Source organism: Mesoplodon mirus (assembly GCF_964341445.2).
Source record: "Mesoplodon mirus genome assembly, chromosome: 15".
Taxonomy (NCBI): domain Eukaryota; kingdom Metazoa; phylum Chordata; class Mammalia; order Artiodactyla; family Ziphiidae; genus Mesoplodon; species Mesoplodon mirus.
This window is the reverse complement of record NC_138991.1, coordinates 55,863,698-55,881,697: the sequence shown is the minus strand read 5'-3', so window position 1 is coordinate 55,881,697 and position 18,000 is coordinate 55,863,698. Positions and strand designations below refer to the sequence as shown.

The window sequence follows — 18,000 nt, the reverse complement described above, 5'->3', positions numbered from 1 at the left end:
ACACTTATCTCTATCTGTCTGTGTTTCACTGCCTCCTTCCCTGTCATGGAGGAGAAGCAGCTGACCCTAAGATGCCAGAATTCACCAGTCACCCTTAACCTGAGGAGCAAAGGGGAAGGCCCTCAATCAGTGTCTATTGTCGACATTTTAGTCAAGAGTGGAGGAATTAGTTAAGAATGGGATAAAATGGTTAAGGATTTTATTTTGATTTTTGGATTGTTAGCAACCAACCCAAACTGACTCTGGCTAACTTAAGCCAAAATGGGATTTTATTGGAAGGATCACAGGTTTTCCTCACAGAATCTAAGAGAGAGCTGAACAAGCTGAACAGCAAACCTGGGGAAGGGGAGGGACCAGAGCTACCCTGGGGAACCTCAGCAGGATGGCATCACCATCCTCTCTGGGCCACCCATCCATTGATGTGGTACAGCTCCAAGGCCTGCGCTCTCTGGTTCAAGCTTGAAACAACTGGGGGAGAGAAGATGCTTGTGGGGAGAGAGCCTGAGGCAAGATGAAGCCTCCTGGCCTGGTCCCTGGAAGCCCACTCAGCACATCTGAGAGGCTTGGCAACATGCCAGGAGATGTCTACTGTGACCTCTCTGAGGATGGAACCATTCCTGGGCTTCTCCAAGATGCCCAAGGCCTACAAGGGATTAAGAGCAACCTCGGCAGGCCTTCACTGCTTGTACGGCTCAGTGAGGTTGCCGGAGAAGGGCTTCCTTGGTGCTTTGGCTTTCAGGCCTCACACTGTCTCAGACTCTGCCCATCACTGGTTTCTCTGACTTCTTTAATCTTTACTCTTCCCCCCTTAGCCTATGCTCTTCATCTTTGGGAAACTTTTCTTTCACTCTGCTCTTTTCCTTCCTCCAAGCTCCCCAGTTGCTGTAGACTGAATGTTTGTGCCCCCCCACCCCAAATTCTTACGTTGAAACCTAATCCCCAGTGTGATGGCATTTGGAGGTCTTTGGGAGATTATTAGGTCATGAGGGTGGAGCCCTCATGAATGGGATTAGTGTCCTTATAAAAGAGAATCCAGGGAGATCTCCTGCCCCCTCCACCATGAGAGTTTATAGTGAAAAGACAGCTAGCTCTCTGTGGGCTCTCACCAGACACCAAATCTGCTGACACCTTGATCTTGGATTTCCCAGCCTCCAGAACTGTGAGAAATATATTTTTGTTGTTTGTAAGCCACCCAGTCTATGGTATTTTGTATAGCAGCCTGAATGGACTAAGACAGCACCCTTTAAAAAAATGGTTCTTATTAAAAAAAAATAATCATTATTATTTAAAAAGTTATTCAAGCAGTACCAAAGATTTTTCAGTGAAAAGTAAGTTTTTAAAATTTTCTTCCACCCTTGACTTTATGTCTCTTGCCAGAGGCAGTGATTATTATCAGTCTCCTGAGTATCTTTCCAGATGTAGCGTATGTTTATATCTCTATATATAGACCCTACATATTTTATTTTGTAAACACAGGAGAGAAGATTATAAACACACTGCTCAGTACCTTGAATCTTCCACTTGGTGATGTACTGTTCATATCAGAGCACATTGGTCTCATTCTTTTTGATGGCTGTGTTGTATTCTACAGTGGATTCCCCACTGATGGACAGGCTCTTGTGAATACAAATGATGTTGCAGTGAATGTCCTTCTACATGGGACTTCAGGCACCTGTTTCTGACAGTACATCTGTCAGAAACAGTAGTGCTTTCTTTTCCAAGAGACATCGAGGCTCAGTTCTGGTTTCCACCAGACTTCCCAGGCGTGGCCCACCTTGGCCACCTCCTCTTCCTCTCCACTCCTTAAATACCTACAATATGCCCACTGACATACTCAAAGGCCACCAATGACCCCCTTCCTTAGTGCACCACCTCTGACTTTTCTGCAGAATTTGACCCCACTTCCTATCCTTTCCTGAAGCTCTCCTTGCTTGGCTGATAGGAGGGGTAATCTTTGTCCTTGCCTATCTCTCATCATGCTTTTCCTGTGTCCTTTCTTGTCTCCCAAAGGTCACCATTTGGGAGCGTGAGGGCGTGGGACCTGCTGGGCCAGCCCTTTCAGCTCCTAGTTGTCCCACCCAGGGTGTCACACCTGTTGACCTCACTGCCTGGATCCTAGAGGAATGTAAGATGTTGATTTATTTCTCAGTATCGTTAGAAACAAACGCATGTGATTCCATTTATGTAAAAAGGAAAATGCACCTCCCTATATATCTGTCTATTTATCTGTCTATCTATCCCTCCATCCACCTACAGAAATCCTCCCAGGAGTTGGCCAAATAGAACACATTGGCAATAGCACAGAGAACTCTACTCAATACTCTGTAATAACCTTTATGGGAAAAGAATCTGAAAAAGAATAGATACAAGTATATGTATAACTAAATCACTTTGCTGTACACCTGAAACCAACACAACATTGTAAATCAACTATATTGTAATATAAAAAAAAATAAAAACAAAAAAACACAGTGGCAGGCCTGTTTGCAAACTCTGTGTGATACACCAAAATACTAACAGTGATTATTTCTGGATGCTATGATTGTGGATAATTTTTCTACATGCTCAACTGTTTTTTTTTCCTAAAATTTCAACAATGGAACATAGATATTAATAATATATTAATATTCATATATTATTATTATGTCCCAAACCTATCTTCCCCCCAACCCTCTTGCCAATTTAACTTTTACCCTAGAAATCCCTATTTGTCGGAATTCTGGGATTCTTCCTAGGTTTAAAACCTGGTAGGCATGCTTCATATTCCTTCCCTCTCATATTCTATCTTCCTACTACACTTTGTGGTTATTTGAGTTAATTTCTATCTCCTCTGTTAGATTTTTAGTTCTTAAGGGACACAGACCTTGTCTTATCTCTCTCCCTGGGGCCCATCACACAGCACAGCTCACAAACAGATGCTCCAAAAATGGTTACTGAACCTTCTGCTTGATCCCTCAGGCTTGTCGACATCCTGCAACTGTCACCTGCCTGAGAAATTTCCTCTATAAATAAGCAGTTTCTGTTTCAGGTATAAACCATAGCCCTTGCTACATACGCCCCATCTCTTACCCCACCCAGGCCTCAAACTTAGAAACTGGAATTAGTGTTGGTATTCAAATCCTTAGCCATGGTACAAAGAGTCAGCCCCCATAAGAACCAAGTCATTGATGTGAAGTTCTTTTTTTCCCTCGACATTCTAGCAGCTGTCATTACATTTGCTGGGGAATTCTCAACGAGATTTTACTTGTCCTCCCATGCTGTTCTTTCTGTGGTTTCCTTGTTTCTTTTTGCGATCCGGTTCCAGATGGCTCAACAGTGCTTCCAAAATGAATATTTTGACAGATTGCTGAATGCTTGCAAACCGTGTCACCTTCGATGCCCTAATACCCCTCCTCTAATATGTCAGCGTTATTGTAATACAAGTAAGTAATACTGCTCGAACAATTCCTCATTGGTGTGAAGTCTTCTCTCTGTATTGACTTTATTCAAAGAAGAAATATTACGGGGAAGGTGGTGATATTTTCTGGATCAAAAAGGAAGAAAATTAGGCAATCATTTAAATGCCAACAGGAACGAACAATTATTCAGAACTGAACTCAATTTTATTCTGCAATCTTAACAACAGAGATTTTTTATCAGCTCTCCTAATTAAGTATTGTTTAGAATTTAAAAGTCAATGCTGAGGAATTAGGGGAATTGGATGGCAAATAATCTTTACTTGATGTGGATATGATGTTATCAGTTCATTATCTCTCTGACATTCTTTTAATTCAGTGAAAGGAACAAATGCAATTCTCTGGACCTGTTTGGGCCTCAGCTTGATAGTTTCTTTGACAGTTTTCCTGTTGATGTTCTTGCTCAGGAAGATGAGCTCCCAGCCATTAAAGGACGAATTTAAAAACACAGGTTGGTTTGATGGTTCATCTTTGAAATCTGTTTCCAAGAGGTGGCTATGGTGAATTTCAGTTCCTTTTCTTTTTTCATGTTGAGTATCTCATCCGGTAAGGGCCCTTCTGAGTGTATTAGATGACAGGTTAAATGAACTCTTGGAAGAAGCGAGCTTTCTTTTCGATTTTTACACCTTCTTCGCTGATGTCCTACAATGTCAGCCTTCCCCAACATTTTTTCTAATTACTCTTTCGAGGTACTGAGGCTTCCTTGGGAAACATCCATCTCTTTGACAAAGTTAGCACATTGATTAAACGTCATGCTATCAGAAACAGCTAGCCAGGTTTGGTACTATTGGGAAAAGTATATTTGGCAAGATCCGTGGCCATATTTTCATACAAATATAAATGTTGTTTGCTTGCGTGAACATTTTACTGCGAAAAATGCTAGAAATGAATACCAGTTGCTCCTGGATTATTTAATTAATCATCTCAAAGATTTTTATCTTTATTAAGCAGTAGAGAACCAGTCCCAGAGAAGTGGATGTTCTACTTAAAGGCTTTGTAAGATAAAAATATTTCAGCACCTTTGCCCATGATCTAATTCCCGAACACTTTGCAGCCATTGCCCTATTTCTTTATGCATGTATTTTCCATGCATAATCTGTAAAGCATCCACCTCATTTGCTTTCTAGTGCAGTAAAGGGAGGGAGATGGCTGTTCCATATGATTTACTCATTTCTCTTTTTTTGCCTGGGGTCTGAGAGACAGGTGGGGAGTGACTTGAGTGTGACGTTTTGGAAGATGGAGTTACGCTGCAGAAGGTCGAGGAAGTAGTAAACGTGCCTTCATAGACATGTATGGGGATGTAGTGGAGACTCCTTCCTTCTGTGATCATGACAGATTCATTAAAAAAAAAAAGTAATCTGCCACAAAATGCTCTGTAAGAGAAGCCTCTTTACCGTGAATTCTAAAGTGTCACCCAAGACTGATTTTGGTGTGCTGTAACATATGGTAATTTGTCATTTCACATGTGTAAAAAGGCTCAGTGCCTTAATGCATCCAAGGGCCAAGTGGGTGAGGAATGAATGTAGTGGGCTGCTTGAGGCTTCGGCGATAGGGGAGCCCATGCCCTGCTTGGAGGAGACAGGAGCTGTCGACTCCCAATTGTTTCCGTGTAGGAATGTAGGCTCCTGGTGGCCACATTTTGTTTTCTTAAAAAAAAAAAAAAGAGGCCAGTTGTCTAGATTTGTATGTAAAATCTCTTGCTTTTCAAATGTGGGCCAATGTAAAACAGACAAGCAAACACTTAAAAACACTGTACACCCTAAACCAAGCATGTCTTTGAACCCAATGTGGCCCATGGTCTGTCAGTTCATGACTTCTAGTGTAGGACCCACGTATTTGTTCTGTGGGAAGAGATGCATCTCACGTTGCTTTGATCCTGGATGTGTGCTGCTAAGTCTGGCACAACCACGCGCCCTGAAAAGTTTAGGTTAACTGTTCTGTTTCTGCATAATCAGGACCGGCTCTCCAGAAGGATGCGAATGCAGACCTGTATGAGAGCGACGATGGCGGGACTGGTGCGGAAACTCTTCTTTCGAGAGGCCTCGGGTACACAGTGGAAGAATGTACGTGTGAAGACTGTGTCAGGAGCAAACCAAAGGTCGATTCTGACCATTTCTTTCCACTCCCAGCCATGGAGGAAGGTGCAACCATTCTTGTCACCACGAAAACAAACGACTACTGCAGCAGCCTGCTAGCTGCCTCGAGTGTCACGGGGATGGAGAAATCAATTTTCCCAGCTAATTAACCATTCTGATGGTTTAGAGCTACTTGGAAAATCTTTTGTCAGAAGAAAAGGATGATGTATCAGATCTTTTTAGGATGATTGTACTTATCAGTGGATGATATGGCTTTTTGTTCTCTAATTCTGGAAAATCTTTGTTAGATATATTTTTCTACCTTACTGTTGGGAGCTTAGCTGTGGAAACTAGCTTGGTTTCATGATTAAATTGACTCACTGAAAAAAAAAAGCACTGCAATGTGTAGATTCCATAGTCACACATTTCTGTGGCTAGACACTTCTCTCCTATACATGCACACATACATTTCAGGACAGACTGGATTTCTTTTTATTGTTAAAGGAAAGCCAGGTTATCCTACGTACTTTCTATCTACAGGAGAAGCCTAGAGCCAGCCACACTAATTCAGTGTGCAGTGCATGGCCAGTTCCTGATCTTGTGAGCTTTCAGCTTCATGGAGGCATCAGGCATTATTACAATCACATAAATAAACGTGTAGTTGCAAACTGTGATAAATGGGTACTAGGTATCGTTTTTGCACCTATATGCAGGTAATAATAATGATAGCTAGCACTTATTTACCCTTACTAATGTGCTAGGGGTTGTTCCAAGTGCTTTACCTGTACTAACTCATTTAACATATACAACAAACCACAAGGTAGGTGGATCATTATTATCTGCATGTTACAGATGATGACAGAAACTGAATCAGAGCAAGATCACATAGCTGGTAAATGGCAGGGCCAGATTTAAACCCAGACATTCTGATCTATTCCCTTTTTTCTCTTCACATCAATTTAATTCCATTTCTGAGTTTCCTCATTTCTTTGGGCTACAATCTTAGTCATTATTGGGAGAGGGTTGCCTTCCTTGGGTTGTGCGAAGGTCCTGAGGTGCTATGGAAAGGGCTGTGCAATAGGCAGTGCCCTCTGGTAATCTGTTGACTTTGATCATTGTTAAGATGCCCACTGGCACCACAGCAGAAACCCTCAAGGTCTTGGGGCTTTGTGGCTTTTGTGTCAGGTTTGGGGTATGGAGAAACTTGGTGGGAACTTTTTACCCACTCAGGGTCCATTATGGCTCCATTCCAGGCCTTTTAGGGCCATAGGAGACAACGCAGTATAGTGGTGAAGGCACTGGCTCTTGGAGTTTGACTCCAGGCTCTGTTACTAGGAAGTTATAGACATTGGGTGACTATGAGAAAGTTACTTAACCACTCTATGCCTCAGTTTCCCCATCTGAAAAATGGGGATAATAATAGTATCCATTTATAACCTTGTTTTAAGGATTATATGAAAATATACACACACATACATTTATTATTTATTCCCATGAAAAGTTTCTGGTTCATGTTAAGTACTTTGTGTTAGTTACGTTGCCATCATGGTTTTTATTAGTGCTTTGAGGTCTAGTCTCTTTGAGGGCAGACACACACTCCTTTTCTGTTATGTGGCCTGGGAATATTCCTCCTAGTTTCTCACAAGCCTTCTTCCTTCTCCCCTCACCCCCCTCAATGAGTTTAGATTTTTTCAAAAGCCCAGAAGAGCTGCTGACCTTAGGCTTTTGATTCTTGGTCCTCCAGTACCAGGCTAAATCTTGGGAGGAAGGAATTACAATACTTAAAGGAGGGTGGCTGGTGGTGGAAAATGTAAAGCACCCTCTACGAGTTCAATAACCTATCCCATCTCAAGTGCCATGAAGAAAGGGTACAGGGCGCTAGGAGAAGGTATAACATGTATCCTCATGACAGTTCCACGAAGCAAGTATGTGATGTCTCACCAAAAGTTACAGAGGCAGACAGACCTAAACTAGGCGTTCTGCAGGGGACAGGAGGGATTCAGACACACTGACTCTTTAACTAGAATAACAAATTAGCAACAACTACAAAGTACAATTTTGAAAATGGGGAAAACAGCCCCACCAACCAAACATACAAGTATTTTCATTTTTACATTCTATCATAGTCCCTGCACATGGCTGTATTTTGACTTTGACACAATTGTAATCATGGTGTACAGACCATTTTGCATGGGGCTTTTTTTTTTTTTTTTTTGCCAAACCGTGTGGCATTTGGGATCTTACCAGTTCTCTGAACAGGGATCAAACCCATGCCCCCTGCAGTGGAAGCATGTAGGCTTAACCACTGGACCACAGGGGAGTTCCCTGCATGGGGCTTTTTTTAACTTGTTCTATTACCACTGGCCTTTCCTTGCATTTCCATAACCTTTATAATTAGCACTTTAAACGAGATTATTTGTGAGGTGGGCCACAATTTGCTTAGCTATTCTTCTGTAACCTGGCTTTGGTGCTTTTCACTTTTTCTCTATTATAAATAATGCTGCAGAGCATCCTTCTCCAAAGATCTCTCGATCTCTGCTGAATCCAAAAGGTAAATTTCCAGGGGCCAGAGAGTATGTGTTGAGAGGCAATGTAGTAGGAAGACTATGGGGATGTGGGTCACGCAGAACTCGGCTGGAATTCTGGCTCCATTTCCCCGTGGGGGCCTCAATTCAGTGTTTTGTGGATCAAGACTTAGGAGTGGATCAATCGTCTCAGTCAGCATTGAAAAAAATAAAAAGCGAAGAGAATACATTACCTACAGAATTGTTTTGTTAAACAGCTTCTTAAATGTATGTATTTGTGTACTGGGTTGTGGTGTAAAATGCATTTTCTTCTACTGTGGGTTGTGGGCAAAACAAGTTGGGAAAACACTCCTTTAACCTTTCTGAGTCCCCTTTCCCTTATCTGTAAAATGGGGCAGTAACCTGACCTTCTTTCAAACACGACCCATCTACATTCACACCACTGCCACCACCCTAGCCCCAGGCACTAGTATCTCTTGCCAGACAATTGCAGTGGCCCCCTAACCAGCTGACCCTTCTCCACCTTGCCCCACTACAATTCATTATCAACCCAGGAAGAGGAATCACCTTAAAATTCACATTGCGTCACTCCCCTGCTTAAATTCTTGTAATGATTTCGCATTCCCTTATCTCCTCAGAGTTAGGCAGGAAAGTCCAACCCATTCACCATGGCCTGCAGGGCCCTCCACCCACCTCTTCAATATCTTCTCTCACACCCTTTTCTCGCTCACCCTTTCACTCCAGTCAACCCCTCCTTCTGGAACACCCTTCCCGTAGATCTTCCCGGGCCGTCTCCCTCTTACCATCCAGGTCTCTAAAGTCGTCTCCAGACAGTGGCCCCCCCGGGACTGCCCACTTCCCCTGTCCCCACGCTTTGGCCCATTCCTCTTTTTAAATTTCCCCGTTCCGCTTCTAGCGCTCTCTGGAACCGCGTTGTCTCATTTCTCGTGGCCACCGTCCCGTCTGGCTCCCCGACAGAGGCGTGAGCCCAGGATGGCGGGGTGGCGTCCCGTCTGGCTCCCCGACAGAGGTGTGAGCCCAGGATGGCGGGGAGGCGTCCCGTCCGGTCCCCGCCTTGAGGATCGCGAGGCATCGCTGCGGGGGTCTCCGGTCTACCTCGGGCACCCAACAGCCTCGGCGCGGCTAGCATCTCCCCAACTCTGCCGCCCGGCACGGGTGTTTACGTTCCGGGGCGGGGGGGCGGGGCCGCGCCGGCGGGGCTGTACTTCCGGGGCGGGCCGGTAGGCGGGGCGGGGCGCGCCGTCTCCTGGCCTGTCTGGAGGGCGGCAGCGGCAGTGGCGGCAGTGGCGGCGGCACGGCAGGCACCGGCCCGGGAAGCGGCACCATGAGCGGTGAGTGGAGGCCTGGCCGCTGTCACCCGCCCCAGCCGCCCCGGCTCCCGTCACACCAGCTGCACACTCCGGCCCCCGAGTCCCCGCGTCCCGCTCGCTCGCGGACCCCGTCCCATCGCTCCCAGTTTCCTGACCCCCATGTACGCCCAGTTCCTGGCTTCTGGTCACCTGCACTTTTCTGGCGTCCCCGGTCCAGGCACTCCTAGTCCCTTGACTCCTGTCCATCACTTACAACCAGCTCCTGGACACCTGTCCCCCAGATCCCCCAGTCCCTCCCAGTCCTCCGACCCCCTAGTCCAGTTACCGACCCCCCAGTTCTCAGACCTCCTGTGTCTTAGTCCCTCCTAACTCCTAGACTCCCTGAGTCCCAGTTCCAGTTACTGGTCCCCCTGCTCCCCAGTCATTCCCACTACCCAGGCCCCTGGCCCCAGTCACTCCGATCGACACACAGGCAAAGAGTGTCTCATTCTTAGTTTGCTGCCCCCTGAGCCTTGTGTCCCCCGCTAGCTCTCGGTTTCAGAGGACGCTTGGTTCTCCTCATTTTCCCTCTCTGGTTCTGCTTCTTGTATTTTGGTTATTGTTTCATACTCCAGCTCCTTCCATTTCTTTTCCTAGCTCATCTGAGGTCTCCCTAGTCCTGCCCGGCAGCCCTAGCTAGCCCTCTTTGTCCAATGCTGAGCTCATTTGGGGACCTCTGCCCTTCCCAGTCCGACCCTGTCCCTCCCACTGGGGAGCGGGGTGGTTTTGGTGGGAGGCTTGAGTTATGTGTGGACAGCTTGCCTTCAGTGTTTCTGAAGTTTAGTCCCTAGACTTGTATGCGTGTTCTCAGCCCTTTCCACTCATGAGGTCCGTTGGTGTTTTGCTGCTAAGTCATTCCTGGGTGTAGTATGTAGAGATGGGAGTGACTCAGGGCAGCCTCGCAGCTGCCCTGACTGGGATCTGGATTTACTTAGGAAGACCCGCCTACCCTCCTTCTGTTTTCCCCTTACTGTGGAATAGCCTCTACAGAATCCTTGCAACCAGCCCAGCTGGCCCTCGCCTTGGACTCAGGCATTTCTGGAGGTCGAGGCGGGGCAAAGTGAAGGCCATGTGTCTCTCTTCATCTTTAACTTTTAAGTTAACTCTGTGGATCATTTTCCATAGCTTAGATGCCTTTTGTTTTGCTATTCATGAGCAAGATTTGTGAAATTGATGGTCCTAATGCGGGAGCTGGGGAGGGGGGTTTTCCTGGGAGATAGTCCAGCTTCTGTTGTCAGATGATTTTTGGCCTCACTAGAGTTTCTGGTCCTTGAACATTAGTGATACCACAACAAAGATGCAATGAACTGGTTTCCACCCAGGAGGTAATACAGCCTGGAATAAGTGCAGACCTTGGGGGCAGACAGGTTGGGTTCAAATACTTGCTCTTCCACATAAACCTGTGTGATTTAGAGCAAATTGCTCTGCCGTCCTGGAAGTCTCAGCAAAATGAGGATAAATAATAGCACCTGTATCCTAGGCTTGTTGCAAAGACTAACATTACTCACATAAAGTGATTGGTACTGTGCCCCTCACATGGTATGTAGTCGGGAACTTGAGAGCTGCTGTTGTTTCTGTAAGGACCTCTGTGGGGTTCAGGTGGGGTTGTTTTCTCGCCCAGCTCTGGGACGAGGGCTGGAGCTAAGAACGCTCTGAGAAACTCTTCTTTTTAATGTGACCATGGAGTCTCTGCCTTGAACTCACAGTTCTGGACCATTCTTTCTACTGTCTTCATTGGGAGCAAGTGAAATTGACAAGCCAAGGGGAACCGACCAATGTATACTTTAAGGAGCAACTTGATATCAAAACTAAGGAAGTTTTAAAATTCAGTTTAAAAACCCCATTAGGTCTAAGGTTAAACAAATTACAGAAGGAAACCAACACATGGCTTTTTTAGGAAAAACCATGAAGGATGAAAGACTTCTTTTGGAAAGATTGTAATTGAGAGAGAAAAAGTGGTTGCTGAGGATTGGAAGGGGAAGCCCAAGGTATTTTCCACCTATGGGATTAATAATTGGCACATAAAATAATGTGGCATGGAAATATTTACTCTCTTTTGCTTTTTTTTTTTTTTTTTTTTTTTTTTTTTTGCGGTACGCGGGCCTCTCACTGTTGTGGCCTCTCCCGCTGCGGAGCACAGGCTCCGGACGCGCAGGCCCAGCGGCCATGGCTCACGGGCCCAGCCGCTCCGCGGCATATGGGATCCTCCCAGACCGGGGCACGAACCCGTATCCCCTGCATCGGCAGGCGGACTCTCAACCACTGCGCCACCAGGGAGGCCCTCTTTTGCTTTTTTTAAAAGACAATTTCAAGCAAAAAAAAAGTGGAGAGAATAGTTTAATGAACAATTACGAACTTATGACACTTCACCCATATACCTGTCTACTTCCTACCTCTCTCCCCAGTTTATTTTGAAGCAAATCCTAGACACCCAGCAAATCCTATCATTTCTTCTTCTTTTTTTTTTTTGGCTGCGTTGGGTCTTCATTCCTGTGCGTGGGCTTTAGTTGCGGTGAGCGGGGGCTACTTTTCGTTGCGGTGCACGGGCTTCTCATTGCGGTGGCTTCTCTTGTGGAGCACGGGCTCTAGGCCTGCAGGCTTCAGTAGTTGCATCACATGGGCTCAGTAGTTGCAGCATGCGGACTTCAGTAGTTGTGGCACATGGGCTCAGTAGTTGTGCACGGGTTCTAGGGCACATGGGTTTCAGTAGTTGTGGTGCGCGGGCTCAGTAGTTGTGGCTTACGGGCCCTAGAGCTCAGGCTCAGTACTTGTGGTGCATGGGCTTAGTTGCTCTGCAGCATGTGGGATCTCCCCAGACCAGGGATTGAACCCATGTCCCTTGCGTTGGCAGGTGGATTCTTAACCACTGTGCCACCAGGGAAGTCCTATATCATTTCATCTGTAAATTTAAAAAAAAATATTTCTAAGATATAGGGACTCCTTTTTAAAAAAGCATAACTCAATTCCATTATCATACCTATAGGAAATAAGCAGTAATTCATTAATATCAGATATTCAATGTTGAATTTCCATGATTGCCTTATAATTTTATTTTATAGTGTATTTTTTTTTTTTGGCCACGCCGCGTGGCTTGCAGGATCTTAGTTCCCCGACCAGGGATTGGACCCAGGCCCCGGCAGTGAAAGCGCTGAGTCCTAACCACTGGACTGCCAGGGAATTCCCTATAGCGTATTTTTAAAAGTCAGGGTCTAAATATGGTTTAAACAATGCAAATTGGTTTGTCTTTTAATTTTTTTAGGTCTCTTTCTCTCTTTTTAAGTTTTTTTTAATGTTTAACATATTTACAGAATTGTACAAACATCACCATAATAAATTTTAGAACATTTTCACTACTCCAAAAAAAGTAACTTCATACCCATTAATAGCTGTTCTTCATTTTCTGTTCCTTCAGCCCCAGGCAACCACTAATCTACTTTCTCTTTCTGTGGATTTGCCTATTCTGGATATTTCGTATAAATCTAATCATACAATATGTGACCTTTTGTGTCTCTTTTCACTAAGTATCATGTTTTTAGGATTCATCATGTTGTAGCATATATCTCTACTTCATTCCTTTTTGTGACTGAATAATATTCTGTTGTATGGATATTCCACATTTTGTTTATCCATTCATCATTTGACAGACATTGACTTGTTTCCACGTTTTGGCTATTATGAATAATGCTGCTGTGAACATTCACGTACAAGTTTTTGTGTGGATAATATGTTTTCATTTCTCTTGGACAGATATCTAAGAGCAGAATTGCTGAGTGTGTTTGAAGAGCTGTCAGACTGTTTTCCAAAGCAGCTGCATCATTTACAGCCCTGTAAAAAGGTTCTGGTTTCTTCCCGTCCTCACCAATAGTCTTTTTGATAATAGCCATTCTAGTGAGTGTAAAGTGGTATCTCTTTGTGGCTTTGATTTGCATTTCCCTAATGAGTAATAATATTGAGCATTTTTTCACGTGCTTGTTGGCCATTTGTATATTTTCTCTGGAGAAATGTCTGTTCAGTTTCTTTGTCCATTTTTTGTTTTTTTTAATTGGGTTGTTTTTATTGTTGAGCTGTAAGAATGCTATATAATTTCTGGCTACAAGTCCCTTATCAGATATCTTTACAAAAAATTTTCTCCTGTTCTGTGGGTTGTTTTTCACTTTCTTGATGGTATCCTTTGAAGCACAAAGTCTTTTTTTAAACTATGGGTTCCCCTTTCATCTCCCTCGTTTTTTTTTTGCCCCCTTGCCATTTTTTTTTGAAGGAAACAGTTTATCCTGTTAGGTTTCTTTGTGGGATTTTGCTGATGGAATCCTTTTGGTGTAGTTTGACATGTTTCTCAGTTTCTCGTGTAGCCTATAAATTGGCAATTAGAGTCTGTTGTGTCTTGCAGCTGAAAATATTGGAGTGGAGGTGGAGGTCAGATGGGTACAAGGCCAAATACATTAAGTGCAAATAACCAGGAAGTGGAATGGTTAGGTAATGCATGCATAAGATAAATGGGCATCATGGGGCCAGGAACAACTAAGATGACTGTTAATAGGGGAGTGGACAAATATGTGGTATGGTCACATGATGGAAAACCTCAAAGATGTTAAAAGGAATAAATTAGGTTTATACACATCACTGTGGCTATATCGCAACATTAATGTTCTCTAAAAATAAGCAAGGTACAGAATTATATTTAAAATATATACCTTGATGCATATCAGAACATGCACATAAAACAATGTTTATGGATTCATGTATGTGTGTAGAAGTAAACAAATTGCTAGGAGGATGGATACCTGCTGGATGTGGGTGGTTGTTTCAGTGTGATAGTGTGATGATTTACTTGTTTCTCTTTAAAGAATCCAGTAGGTAGGAATACTTGATTATCAGCCTTACTAGCTAAGGAATTCTGATTTTCAGATAATGCTTTTGCTCTTACTGGGGAAAATAGGACTTGTAGGGTCAGAAAGTCATTATGATTCTCAGGCACTGTCTTTGGTAAGACTTTATAGTTGAAGCTACTTGATGCTCATTTCCATCAATAATTACTCTGTCACGAATCCTTCTTAAGTTAGAAAGACCCTGAAACCCCCACTTCAAGGCCTGGGGAAAGCCAGACCCAGAGAGGTCAAATAATGAGTGAAGCAGACAAGCTCTAAGGGCCTGAAACACCGGAGTTGGGGGCTTAGTGGGTAATTTACTGCTGTGTCTTATCTGATGTTTAGGTTCATTTTGGCAGCTTTTTTCTTATTTTTCTGGAATGTTGAAGGTCATGATTTTCTCTTTGGCATTGACTGCGTCATCTCCAGCAGTGGCTTGTATTTGGAATAAAGGATCAGCTGATGGTGGAGGGGGAGGTAAATTAGGAGTTTGGGAATAACATATACACTACTATATATAAAACAAGTAAACAACAAGGACCTACTGCATAGCACAGAGAAGTATATTCAATATCTTATAATAACCTATAATGGAAAAGAATCTGAAAAAGAATATATATATATAATATATATATGCCAAATCACTTTGCTGTACACCTGAAACAAACACCGTAAATTAACTATACTTCAATTTAGAAAATGGTTAAAAAAGAATCAGCTGAAATGAGTGAACGGAAAAAAGAATAGCTGTGGTCATTCAAAGCAGAAAAAGTGATGATATCACTGTTTTCTCCCCCAGTGAAGGCACTGGGCTGATCTGTTATGGCAGATTGTAAGAAGAAACTGTTCCACTGTCAGCAAACATTTGACTGCCTGCCTCTCCTGTGAGCAAGTGGCAATGGACTCTGTCCCACTGATCTCCACTCTCCCGCTTCCCGGTTGCATGGCTCTGCCTGGGTGACCAACAGGAAGTCAAATGCTCAGAGGTCTTACATTTTGGAACTAAATTCTCTAACTTCTGGCAATGTGAACATAATCCCAGATAAAACACCTCTCGTCCTGCTACCGTCTTGCCTGCACACAGGCCATGCATTCTCAACGGGGTGATATCACCCCTGTCGGGGAGAAACATCTATTCTTGTGTCTAAAGCACAGATATGCATGATGTACGATATATCTGTGGTATTAAAATTTCGTGGCGGGGGTGATTAAGGAGAAAATGTCTAAAAAGCATCCTGACAGAGAATGAGAAAAAGCTTGAGAAATGTTGACATAGGCTGAAGTAATTTTATCACTATCATATAAATTCACATTTTGCTTTTACCTTTAACATTTCTGGATAAAACTTTATTGTATTGCTACACGATCTTCATATTGATCACTTTTATGGACTTCATAATCCATCAGTAATCCATCATTACACATATGGCATAACTTTTAAATTACTGACTTTACTTGTGGAAACTTATCCCCCCCCCCTTTTTTTCCTTTTTGTTCCTATTATACATAATGATGCAGTGAACATTTTTGTTCAAGGTAGTTTTTCTTCCTTTTGATAATGTCTTTAGGATGATTTCCCTGAAGTAGTGTTAACATGAAAGTGTCGATGGTTCTTGATTGCTCTTTCCGTCAAAGCAATTGCACTTGTTTAAAACGCTACCAGTGAGGGGCTTCCCTGGTGGCGCAATGGTTAAGAATCCGCCCGCCAATATAGGGAACACGGGTTCGATCCCTGGTCCGGGAAAATCCCACATGCCACGGAGCAACTAAGCCCGTGCACCACAGCTACTGAGCCTGCATGCCACAGCTACTGAAGTCCCTGTGCCTAGAGCCCATGCTCCGCAACAAGAGAAGCCACTGCAGTGAGAAGCCTGTGCACTGCAATGAAGAGTAGCCCCTGCTCGCCGCAACTAGAGAAAAGCCCTCGCGCGTGAAGCAATGGAGACCCAACACAAAAAATGTTGCCAGTGGGAGTGAGGCAGTGGTAGCAGCAGAGCCTGGCCAGAAATTCAGGGTTCAACATTCTGCAGTCATTTGTTGGATGACAGTTTGGCGCATCTTCTTAGCAGAGGGCTGTACTATCGGTGTTTGTTGAAGGGAATTGAAAGAATGTACCCAAAATGTTAAGAGTAATGAGTACGTTAACCAGGACTCTTCCTCCCACACACCTGGCCGCGCCACGCAGCTTGTGGGACCTTAGTTTCCCGACCAGGGATCAAACCCGGGCCCCAGCAGTGAAAGCACCGAGTCCTAACCACTGGATCGCCAGGGAATTCCCCAGGACTCTTTTCAATTGCATGTGGCGGAAGCTGATTCCAGCACAATAGGAGTTTAAAGCATCTTGTGTTGGAAAGGTCTAGGGATAGCCTGGCTTCAGCCTCAGCTGGTGCTTAGAGAGTCATCAGGACCACCTTTCTGTCCGGCTCGCAACTCTCAATACTTTCCTCTCTGTTGGCTTCACCCTCAGGCAGCCTCCCCTCCATGGAGGCAAGACGGCCACTAGCAGCTCTTGGGTCACATCCTACAATGTAGCAACACCCAAGCAGGCAGGCCTTTTCCAGTTGCTCCGGCAGAAGTCCTGGGGCTGACTCATAGTGGTCTGGCTGGCCTCGCGGCCATCCTGGAACCAACCCATCACCGTGGCTCTGGCTGCCCATGCCTGGATCACATGCCCAGTCCAGACCCCAAGGGTGGCGTCTGCCTCACTTGTTGTCTGGATGGAGGATGAACTGAAGGGGGAGGGAAGGCTCTTGTCATTTGGTGGGGGGTGGTCAAGGAAGACCTCGCAGGGAAGGTGATGTCTCAGCAGAGACCCGAGGGAGGCGGGGGTGACTCCTGAGCAGCTGGACAGGTGAGGATGCCTTTTGCTGAGGTGGGAAAGGCTGTGGGAGGAGCAGCCTGAGGCCTCCAGGGCGAGTGAGGACCCTTTCCCAGCCCTGACTTCTGCTCAGCCATCCAGAAGCCCTCAGAGGCCTGTGGTCCCCGGCTTCCCACGAGGGGGGAAACTTGCCCACTGGCACCCCATTTCTCCTTGCCTGTGTCTGCATAGCTTGGAATCTGCTCTTTGCTCCTCCACCTTAAAAAAAAAAAAAAACAAAAAACGCCCAAATGACATTAAAGACTATTGTGAAAACAATATACCTATAAATATACCTCTCTAACATATTAAATATTTAGATTTTTAGGTATTCTACTTCTATGTTCAAAGCATATGCATTTTACCTAATTGCATTGAGTCTACATTTGAATTAGTGTTTTCACTTATTATAGCATTTACCCATGTTCCTTCTCTTCACAATTATTTAAAAATGCTGCGTAACATTCCACTAAATTGACATGCTGCAGTTATTTAACCTTTCTCCCATTGTAGGAAAAGAAAGTAAATTCTGTTTATGATGCTCTAGGATGGAGTTGGCAAATGTTTTCTGTAAAGGGCCAGATGGTAAATATTTTCTGCTTTGTGGTCCACGTAGTCTCCATCCCAATTACTCATCCCTGTCATATAAAAGCAGCAAGGGCAATACGCAAGTGAAAGCACGTGGCTGTGTTCCAATAAAACTTTATTTAGAAGACCTTCAGTTTGGGGGCTGTAGTTTGCTGACCCCTGTTCTAGAATGCTGTGGGAAAAATCTGCACCCCTGAAACCATGTTTAGGCAGGCATCATGTTGCAGTGGAAGAACACTTTGCCCTCAGGCAGTCCTGGATTTAA

The 18,000-nt window shown here is 44.4% G+C and overlaps 2 protein-coding genes across 3 annotated transcripts in view; both read left to right on the top strand.

Annotated features, from left to right (window-relative positions):
• Positions 1–3,289: 3,289 nt before the first annotated feature.
• On the top strand, positions 3,290–5,895 carry TNFRSF17 (TNF receptor superfamily member 17). Its single transcript, XM_082644763.1, has 3 exons — positions 3,290–3,422; positions 3,760–3,906; positions 5,411–5,895. Exons 1-3 carry the CDS (start codon positions 3,305–3,307, stop codon positions 5,698–5,700), a joined length of 555 nt encoding a protein of 184 aa, XP_082500889.1. The 5' UTR covers positions 3,290–3,304; the 3' UTR covers positions 5,701–5,895.
• A 3,433-nt stretch (positions 5,896–9,328) lies between these two features.
• Positions 9,329–18,000, top strand: part of SNX29 (sorting nexin 29) — a 571,459-nt gene continuing 562,787 nt past the window's right edge. For both annotated transcript variants that reach the window (XR_014291539.1, XM_082600682.1), the window contains exon 1: positions 9,329–9,407. Coding sequence is in view for 1 of the 2 variants with exons in the window: in XM_082600682.1 (XP_082456808.1) it covers positions 9,401–9,407 (7 nt within the window). In the remaining variant the exon portion in view is untranslated. The remainder of the gene's footprint in view (positions 9,408–18,000) is intronic.

What these genes read in the sequence shown, in the direction of transcription:
- TNFRSF17 (XM_082644763.1), top strand. Translation starts at nt 3,305, where the DNA reads ATGGCTCAACAGTGCTTCCAAAATGAATATTTTGACAGATTGCTGAAT. An exon ending in TCAGCGTTATTGTAATACAA is followed by an intron (nt 3,423 to 3,759) that starts GTAAGTAATACT and finishes TATCTCTCTGAC; the next exon opens with ATTCTTTTAATTCAGTGAAA. An exon ending in GGACGAATTTAAAAACACAG is followed by an intron (nt 3,907 to 5,410) that starts GTTGGTTTGATG and finishes CTGCATAATCAG; the next exon opens with GACCGGCTCTCCAGAAGGAT.